Consider the following 9859-nt stretch of genomic DNA (forward strand, 5'->3'; position numbering starts at 1 on the left):
ACAGTCAGAGGAAAAGTCAGTCAGAGGAACAGTCAGTCAGTCAGTCAGAGGAACACTCAGAGGAACGAACACTCAGAGAAATACTCACTCAGAGGAACACTCAGTCAGTCAGTCAGTCAGTCAGAGGAACACTCACTCAGAGGAATACTCAGAGGAACACTCAGAGGAACGAACACTCATAGGAACACTTACTCAGAGGAACACTCACTCAGAGGAACGAACACTCAGAGGAACACTCACTCAGTCAGTCAGAGGAACAGTCTGAGGAAGTCAGTCAGACAGTCAGAGGAACAGTCAGAAGAACAGTCAGTCAGTCAGAGGAACAGTCAGTCAGAGGAACAGTCAGTCAGAGGAACAGTCAGTCAGAGGAACAGTCAGAGGAACAGTCAGTCAGTCAGTCAGTCAGTCAGAGGAACAGTCAGAGGAACACTCACTCAGAGGAACACTCAGTCAGTCAGTCAGTCAGTCAGTCAGAGGAACACTCAGAGGAACGAACACTCAGAGGAACGAACACTCAGAGGAATACTCACTCAGAGGAACACTCAGTCAGTCAGTCAGGCAGAGGAACACACACTCAGAGGAACGAACACTCAGAGGAACGAACACTCAGAGGAACAAACACTCAGAGGAACAAACACTCAGAGGAACAGTCAGTCAGTCAGTCAGAGGAACACTCACTCAGAGGAACACTCAGAGGAACAAACACTCAGAGGAATACTCAGAGGAACGAACACTCAGAGGAACAAACACTCAGAGGAACAAACACTCAGAGGAACAAACACTCAGAGGAACAAACACTCAGAGGAACACTCAGTCAGTCAGAGGAACACTCAGTCAGAGGAACGAACACTCAGAGGAACGAACACTCAGAGGAACGAACACTCAGAGGAACGAACACTCAGTCAGTCAGAGGAACACTCACTCAGAGGAACAAACACTCAGAGGAACAAACACTCAGAGGAACAAACACTCAGAGGAACAGTCAGTCAGTCAGTCAGAGGAACACTCACTCAGAGGAACACTCAGAGGAACAAACACTCAGAGGAATACTCAGAGGAACGAACACTCAGAGGAACAAACACTCAGAGGAACAAACACTCAGAGGAACAAACACTCAGAGGAACACTCAGTCAGTCAGAGGAACACTCAGTCAGAGGAACGAACACTCAGAGGAACGAACACTCAGAGGAACGAACACTCAGAGGAACGAACACTCAGAGGAACGAACACTCAGTCAGTCAGAGGAACACTCACTCAGAGGAACAAACACTCAGAGGAACAAACACTCAGAGGAACAAACACTCAGAGGAACACTCAGTCAGTCAGTCAGTCAGAGGAACACTCAGAGGAACACACTCAGCGGAACACTCACTCAGAGGAACAAACACTCAGAGGAACAAACACTCAGAGGAACAAACACTCAGAGGAACACTCAGTCAGTCAGTCAGTCAGAGGAACACTCAGAGGAACACACTCAGCGGAACACTCACTCAGAGGAACAAACACTCAGAGGAACAAACACTCAGAGGAACAAACACTCAGAGGAACACTCAGTCAGTCAGAGGAACACTCACTCAGAGGAACACTCACTCAGAGGAACGAACACTCAGAGGAACAAACACTCAGAGGAACAAACACTCAGAGGAACAAACACTCAGAGGAACGAACACTCAGAGGAACGAACACTCAGAGGAACATTCAGTCAGTCAGTCAATCAGTCAGAGAAACACTCAGAGGAACGAACACTCAGAGGAACACTCAGTCAGTCAGTCAGTCAGAGGAACACTCAGAGGAACGAACACTCAGAGGAACGAACACTCAGAGGAACGAACACTCAGAGGAACACTCAGTCAGTCAGTCAGTCAGAGGAACACTCAGAGGAACACTCACTCAGAGGAACACTCACTCAGAGGAACGAAAACTCAGAGGAACACTCAGAGGAACGAACACTCAGAGGAACACTCAGTCAGAGGAACAGTCAGAGGAACAGTCAGTCAGAAGAACAGTCAGTCAGTCGAACAGTCAGAGGAAAAGTCAGTCAGAGGAACAGTCAGAGGAACAGTCAGTCAGAAAAACAGCCAGAGGAACAGTCAGTCAGAGGAACAGTCAGTCAGAGGAACAGTCAGAAGAACAGTCAGAAGAACAGTCAGTCAGTCAGTCAGTCAGTCAGTCAGAGGAACAGTCAGAGGAAAAGTCAGTCAGAGGAACAGTCAGAGGAACAGTCAGTCAGTCAGTCAGAGGAACAGTCAGTCAGTCAGTCAGTCAGAGGAACAGTCAGGAACACTCACTCAGAGAAACACTCAGAGGAATGAACACTCACTCAGAGGAACACTCACTCAGATGAACACTCAGAGGAACGAACACTCAGAGGAACAAACACTCAGAGGAACAAACACTCAGAGGAACAAACACTCAGAGGAACAAACACTCAGAGGAACAAACACTCAGAAATACTCACTCAGAGGAACACTCAGTCAGTCAGTCAGTCAGTCAGTCAGTCAGAGGAACACTCACTCAGAGGAATACTCAGAGGAACACTCAGAGGAACGAACACTCAGAGGAACTAACACTCAGAGGAACTAACACTCAGAGGAACACTCACTCAGTCAGTCAGAGGAACAGTAAGAGGAAGTCAGTCAGTCAGTCAGAGGAACAGTCAGAAGAACAGTCAGAAGAACAGTCAGTCAGTCAGAGGAACAGTCAGTCAGAGGAACAGTCAGTCAGAGGAACAGTCAGTCAGTCAGTCATAGGAACAGTCAGAGGAACAGTCAGTCAGAGGAACAGTAAGAGGAACAGTCAGTCAGAGGAACAGTCAGAGGAACAGTCAGCCAGTCAGAGGAACAGTCAGAGGAAAAGTCAGTCAGAGGAACAGTCAGAGGAACAGTCAGTCAGAGGAACAGTCAGAGGAACACTCACTCAGAGAAACACTCAGAGGAACGAACACTCAGAGAAATACTCACTCAGAGGAACACTCAGTCAGTCAGTCAGAGGAACACTCAGAGGAACACTCACTCAGAGGAACGAACACTCAGAGGAACAAACACTCAGAGGAACAAACACTCAGAGAAATACTCACTCAGAGGAACACTCAGTCAGTCAGTCAGTCAGTCAGTCAGTCAGAGGAACACTCAGAGGAACACTCACTCAGAGGAACACTCAGAGGAACGAACACTCAGAGGAATACTCCCTCAGAGGAACACTCAGTCAGTCAGTCAGTCAGAGGAACACTCACTCAGAGGAATACTCAGAGGAACACTCAGAGGAACACTCACTCAGAGGAACGAACACTCAGAGGAACGAACACTCAGAGGAACGAACACTCAGAGGAACACTCAGTCAGTCAGAGGAACAGTCAGAGGAAGTCAGTCAGTCAGTCAGTCAGTCAGAGGAACAGTCAGAGGAAGTCAGTCAGTCAGTCAGTCAGTCAGTCAGTCAGAGGAACAGTTAGAAGAACAGTCAGAAGAACAGTCAGTCAGTCAGTCAGTCAGTTAGAGGAACAGTCAGAGGAACAGTCAGTCAGAGGAACAGTCAGAGGAACAGTCAGTCAGTCAGTCAGAGGAACAGTCAGATGAACAGTCAGTCAGAGGAACAGTCAGAGGAAAAGTCAGCCAGTCAGTCAGAGGAACAGTCAGTCAGAGGAACAGTCAGTCAGAGGAAGTCAGTCAGTCAGTCAGTCAGTCAGAGGAACAGTCAGAGGAACACTCACTCAGAGAAACACTCAGAGGAACACTCAGTCAGTCAGTCAGTCAGTCAGTCAGTCAGTCAGAGGAACACTCACTCAGAAGAATACTCAGAGGAACACTCAGAGGAACGAACACTCAGAGGAACACTCACTCAGAGGAACGAACACTCAGAGGAACAAACACTCAGAGGAACAGTCAGAGGAAGTCAGTCAGTCAGTCAGAGGAACAATCAGAAGAGTAGTCAGAAGAACAGTCAGTCAGTCAGAGGAACAGTCAGAGGAACAGTCAATCAGAGGAACAGTCAGAGGAACAGTCAGTCAGAGGAACAGTCAGTCAGAGGAACAGTCAGTCAGAGGAACACTCACTCACAGAAACACTCAGAGGAACGAACACACTCAGAGGAACACTCAGTCAGTCAGTCAGAGGAACAGTCAGACAGTCAGTCAGAGGAACACTCAAAGGGACAGTCAGTCAGAGGAACAGTCAGAGGAACACTCACTCAGAGGAACAGTCAGAGGAACACTCTGAGGAACAGTCAGTCAGAGGAACAGTCAGAGGAACAGTCAGAGGAACAGTCAGTCAGAAGAACAGTCAGTCAGTCGAACAGTCAGAGGAAAAGTCAGTCAGAGGAACAGTCAGAGGAACAGTCAGTCAGAAAAACAGCCAGAGGAACAGTCAGTCAGAGGAACAGTCAGTCAGAGGAACAGTCAGAAGAACAGTCAGTCAGTCAGTCAGTCAGTCAGTCAGAGGAACAGTCAGAGGAAAACTCAGTCAGAGGAACAGTCAGAGGAACAGTCAGTCAGTCAGTCAGAGGAACAGTCAGTCAGTCAGTCAGTCAGAGGAACAGTCAGGAACACTCACTCAGAGAAACACTCAGAGGAATGAACACTCACTCAGAGGAACACTCACTCAGATGAACACTCACTCAGATGAACACTCAGAGGAACAAACACTCAGAGGAACAAACACTCAGAGGAACAAACACTCAGAGGAACAAACACTCAGAAATACTCACTCAGAGGAACACTCAGTCAGTCAGTCAGTCAGTCAGAGGAACACTCACTCAGAGGAATACTCAGAGGAACACTCAGAGGAACGAACACTCAGAGGAACTAACACTCAGAGGAACTAACACTCAGAGGAACTAACACTCAGAGGAACACTCACTCAGTCAGTCAGAGGAACAGTAAGAGGAAGTCAGTTAGTCAGTCAGAGGAACAGTCAGAAGAACAGTCAGAAGAACAGTCAGTCAGTCAGAGGAACAGTCAGTCAGAGGAACAGTCAGTCAGAGGAACAGTCAGAGGAACAGTCAGTCAGTCAGTCATAGGAACAGTCAGAGGAACAGTCAGTCAGAGGAACAGTAAGAGGAACAGTCAGTCAGAGGAACAGTCAGAGGAACAGTCAGCCAGTCAGTCAGAGGAACAGTCAGAGGAAAAGTCAGTCAGAGGAACAGTCAGAGGAACAGTCAGTCAGAGGAACAGTCAGAGGAACACTCACTCAGAGAAACACTCAGAGGAACGAACACTCAGAGGAATACTCAGTCAGTCAGTCAGTCAGAGGAACACTCAGAGGAACACTCACTCAGAGGAACGAACACTCAGAGGAACGAACACTCAGAGAAATACTCACTCAGAGGAACACTCAGTCAGTCAGTCAGTCAGTCAGAGGAACACTCAGAGGAACACTCACTCAGAGGAACACTCAGAGGAACGAACACTCAGAAGAATACTCACTCAGAGGAACACTCAGTCAGTCAGTCAGTCAGAGGAACACTCACTCAGAGGAATACTCAGAGGAACACTCAGAGGAACACTCACTCAGAGGAACGAACACTCAGAGGAACGAACACTCAGAGGAACACTCAGTCAGTCAGAGGAACAGTCAGAGGAAGTCAGTCAGTCAGTCAGTCAGTCAGAGGAACAGTTAGAAGAACAGTCAGAAGAACAGTCAGTCAGTCAGTCAGTCAGAGGAACAGTCAGAGGAACAGTCAGTCAGAGGAACAGTCAGTCAGTCAGTCAGTCAGTCAGAGGAACAGTCAGATGAACAGTCAGTCAGAGGAACAGTCAGAGGAACAGTCAGCCAGTCAGTCAGAGGAACAGTCAGTCAGAGGAACAGTCAGTCAGAGGAAGTCAGTCAGTCAGTCAGTCAGAGGAACAGTCAGAGGAACACTCACTCAGAGAAACACTCAGAGGAACACTCAGTCAGTCAGTCAGTCAGTCAGTCAGTCAGTCAGAGGAACACTCAGAGGAACGAACACTCAGAGGAACGAACACTCAGAGGAACGAACACTCAGAGAAATACTCACTCAGAGGAACACTCAGTCAGTCAGTCAGTCAGTCAGTCAGTCAGTCAGTCAGTCAGAGGAACACTCACTCAGAAGAATACTCAGAGGAACACTCAGAGGAACGAACACTCAGAGGAACACTCACTCAGAGGAACGAACACTCAGAGGAACAAACACTCAGAGGAACAGTCAGAGGAAGTCAGTCAGTCAGTCAGAGGAACAATCAGAAGAGTAGTCAGAAGAACAGTCAGTCAGTCAGAGGAACAGTCAGAGGAACAGTCAATCAGAGGAAGAGTCAGAGGAACAGTCAGTCAGAGGAAGAGTCAGTCAGAGGAACAGTCAGTCAGAGGAACACTCACTCACAGAAACAGTCAGAGGAACGAACACTCAGAGGAACGAACACTCACTCAGAGGAACACTCAGTCAGTCAGTCAGAGGAACAGTAAGAGGAACAGTCAGTCAGAGGAACAGTCAGAGGAACAGTCAGCCAGTCAGTCAGAGGAACAGTCAGAGGAAAGGTCAGTCAGAGGAACAGTCAGAGGAACAGTCAGTCAGAGGAACAGTCAGAGGAACACTCACTCAGAGAAACACTCAGAGGAACGAACACTCAGAGGAATACTCAGTCAGTCAGTCAGTCAGAGGAACACTCAGAGGAACACTCACTCAGAGGAACGAACACTCAGAGGAACGAACACTCAGAGAAATACTCACTCAGAGGAACACTCAGTCAGTCAGTCAGTCAGTCAGAGGAACACTCAGAGGAACACTCACTCAGAGGAACACTCAGAGGAACGAACACTCAGAAGAATACTCACTCAGAGGAACACTCAGTCAGTCAGTCAGTCAGTCAGAGGAACACTCACTCAGAGGAATACTCAGAGGAACACTCAGAGGAACACTCACTCAGAGGAACGAACACTCAGAGGAACGAACACTCAGAGGAACGAACACTCAGAGGAACGAACACTCAGAGGAACAAACACTCAGAGGAACAAACACTCAGAGGAACAAACACTCAGAGGAACACTCAGTCAGTCAGAGGAACAGTCAGAGGAAGTCAGTCAGTCAGTCAGTCAGAGGAACAGTTAGAAGAACAGTCAGAAGAACAGTCAGTCAGTCAGTCAGTCAGTCAGTCAGTCAGAGGAACAGTCAGAGGAACAGTCAGTCAGAGGAACAGTCAGAGGAACAGTCAGTCAGTCAGTCAGAGGAACAGTCAGATGAACAGTCAGTCAGAGGAACAGTCAGAGGAAAAGTCAGCCAGTCAGTCAGAGGAACAGTCAGTCAGAGGAACAGTCAGTCAGAGGAAGTCAGTCAGTCAGTCAGTCAGAGGAACAGTCAGAGGAACACTCACTCAGAGAAACACTCAGAGGAACACTCAGTCAGTCAGTCAGTCAGAGGAACACTCAGAGGAACGAACACTCAGAGGAACGAACACTCAGAGGAACGAACACTCAGAGGAATACTCACTCAGAGGAACACTCAGTCAGTCAGTCAGTCAGTCAGTCAGTCAGTCAGAGGAACACTCACTAAGAAGAATACTCAGAGGAACACTCAGAGGAACGAACACTCAGAGGAACACTCACTCAGAGGAACGAACACTCAGAGGAACAAACACTCAGAGGAACAAACACTCAGAGGAACAGTCAGAGGAAGTCAGTCAGTCAGTCAGAGGAACAATCAGAAGAGTAGTCAGAAGAACAGTCAGTCAGTCAGAGGAACAGTCAGAGGAACAGTCAATCAGAGGAACAGTCAGAGGAACAGTCAGTCAGAGGAAGAGTCAGTCAGAGGAACAGTCAGTCAGAGGAACACTCACTCACAGAAACACTCAGAGGAACGAACACTCAGAGGAACGAACACTCACTCAGAGGAACACTCAGTCAGTCAGTCAGAGGAACAGTCAGACAGTCAGTCAGAGGAACACTCAAAGGGACAGTCAGTCAGAGGAACAGTCAGAGGAACACTCACTCAGAGGAACAGTCAGAGGAACACTCAGAGGAACAGTCAGTCAGAGGAACAGTCAGAGGAACAGTCAGTCAGTCAGTCAGTCAGAGGAACCGTCAGAGGAACAGTCAAAGGGACAGTCAGTCAGAGGAACAGTCAGTCAGTCATTGGAACAGTCAGAGGAACAGTCAGAGGAACAGTCAGTCAGTGGAATAGTCAGTCAGTCATTGGAACAGTCAGAGGAACAGTCAGTCAGTCAGAGGAACAGTCAGTCAGTCATTGGAACAGTCAGAGGAACAGTCAGTCAGTCAGAGGAACAGTCAGAGGAACAGTCAGAGGAACACTCAGTCAGTCAGTCAGTCAGAGGAACAGTCAGAGGAACACTCACTCAGAGGAACACTCAGAGGAATGAACATTCAGAGGAACGATCACTCAGAGGAACAGTCAGAGGAACACTCAGAGGAACAGTCAGTCAGAGGAACAGTCAGAGGAACAGTCAGTCAGTCAGAGGAACAGTCAGGTGAACACTCACTCAGAGGAACAGTCAGAGGAATGAACATTCAGAGGAACACTCACTCAGAGGAACAGTCAGAGGAACACTCAGAGGAACAGTCAGTCAGAGGAACACTCAGAGGAACAGTCAGTCAGTCAGAGGAACAGTAAGAGGAACACTCAGAGGAACAGTCAGTCAGTCAGAGGAACAGTCAAAGGGACAGTCAGTCAGAGGAACAGTCAGTCAGTCATTGGAACAGTCAGAGGAACAGTCAGTCAGTCCCTCCCAGCAGCTGCCGGAGCCTGCGCTCGGGGTTCTGCCCCTCCCCCCGGGAATGGATCCCATCCCCTCCCCATGCTGGGACTCGACCTTACCCGGACAGCTTCATGTGATGGCTCAGTCCGCCGGGGCTCGAGCCCGTCCTGCGGGTCCGGACCGGAACACCGACTCCCCCGAGCTCCACACCGAACCCGGACACGGAGCTCGCGCGCACCCGGTCCGAGTGGAGGAGCGCGCAGGACGGAGAGAGCAGCAGGAAGGCGAAGAAAGAGGAGGAGAGCAGCGAGGGGAGCAGCCGACTCAACTTCCACCGGATCCCGGCCATCTTCCGCCGCACCAGCTTCCGCTCCGACACAAAATCCCCAGCCGAGCTGCACAGCCGAGGCTCACACACAGTCTCACACACAGTCCCAGACTCACACACTCTCTCACACCAGGCTCAGAGTCTCACACACAGTCTCAGACTCACACACTCACACACCAGGCTCAGAGTCTCAGTCAGTGTGTGTGTGTGTGTGTGTCTCAGTCTCAGTGAGCTCCCTGAGCGGTGTGTGCTGTAGCGGCCATGAGCAGCGCAGAGAGAGAGAGAGAGAGACCCTGCAGCAGCTCCTCCACCCCCACTCACTCCCTCACTCACTCCCTCACTCACTCACAGCAGCAACAGGAGAAACAGCTCCAGCTCTCCGACTCACTCACCCCAACAGCCAATCACCTGCGGCCGCGTGACGTCACCTTACGTCACGGACAGGGGGCACTTTATTGGGGGCAGAAGCCTGAAAACTACCCCTGAAAAGCCTGCAGGAGAGAGTGTGTGTGAGTGTGTGTGTGTGAGAGAGAGTGAGAGAGAGAGTCAGTGTGTGTGTGTGTGTGTGTGTGTGTGTGAGAGTGAGTCAGTGCGTGTGAGAGAGAGAGTCAGTGTGTGTGTGTGTGTGTGTGTGTGTGAGAGAGAGAGAGTCAGTGTGTGTGTGTGTGTGTGTGTGTGTGAGAGAGTCAATGTGTGTGTGTGTGTGTGTGTGTGTGTGAGAGAGTCAGTGTGTGTGTGTGTGTGTGTGAGAGAGTCAGTGTGTGTGTGTGAGAAAGTCAATGTGTGTGTGTGTGTGTGTGTGTGTGTGTGTGTGTGTGTGTGTGTGAGAGAGAGTCAGTGTGTGTGTGTGTGTGTTATCAAGTCCAGTGGTTGCT

The 9859-nt window shown here is 49.3% G+C and overlaps 1 protein-coding gene across 7 annotated transcripts in view; it reads right to left on the reverse strand.

Annotated features, from left to right (window-relative positions):
• ltbp1 (latent transforming growth factor beta binding protein 1) overlaps nucleotides 1–9340 on the reverse strand; it is a 161363-nt gene extending 152023 nt beyond the window's left edge. For 4 of the 7 annotated variants that reach the window (XM_060933222.1, XM_060933219.1, XM_060933220.1 and 1 more), the window contains exon 1: nucleotides 8776–9340. In XM_060933222.1, the coding sequence (XP_060789205.1) occupies nucleotides 8776–9005 (230 nt within the window). In that variant the 5' untranslated portion in view covers nucleotides 9006–9340. The remainder of the gene's footprint in view (nucleotides 1–8775) is intronic. The other 3 variants (XM_060933224.1, XM_060933223.1, XM_060933221.1) reach the window with 1 other exon arrangement.
• Between the last annotated feature and the right edge of the window lie 519 nt (nucleotides 9341–9859).

The sequence above is a fragment of the Neoarius graeffei genome, chromosome 11 (assembly GCF_027579695.1).
Source record: "Neoarius graeffei isolate fNeoGra1 chromosome 11, fNeoGra1.pri, whole genome shotgun sequence".
NCBI lineage: Eukaryota > Metazoa > Chordata > Actinopteri > Siluriformes > Ariidae > Neoarius > Neoarius graeffei.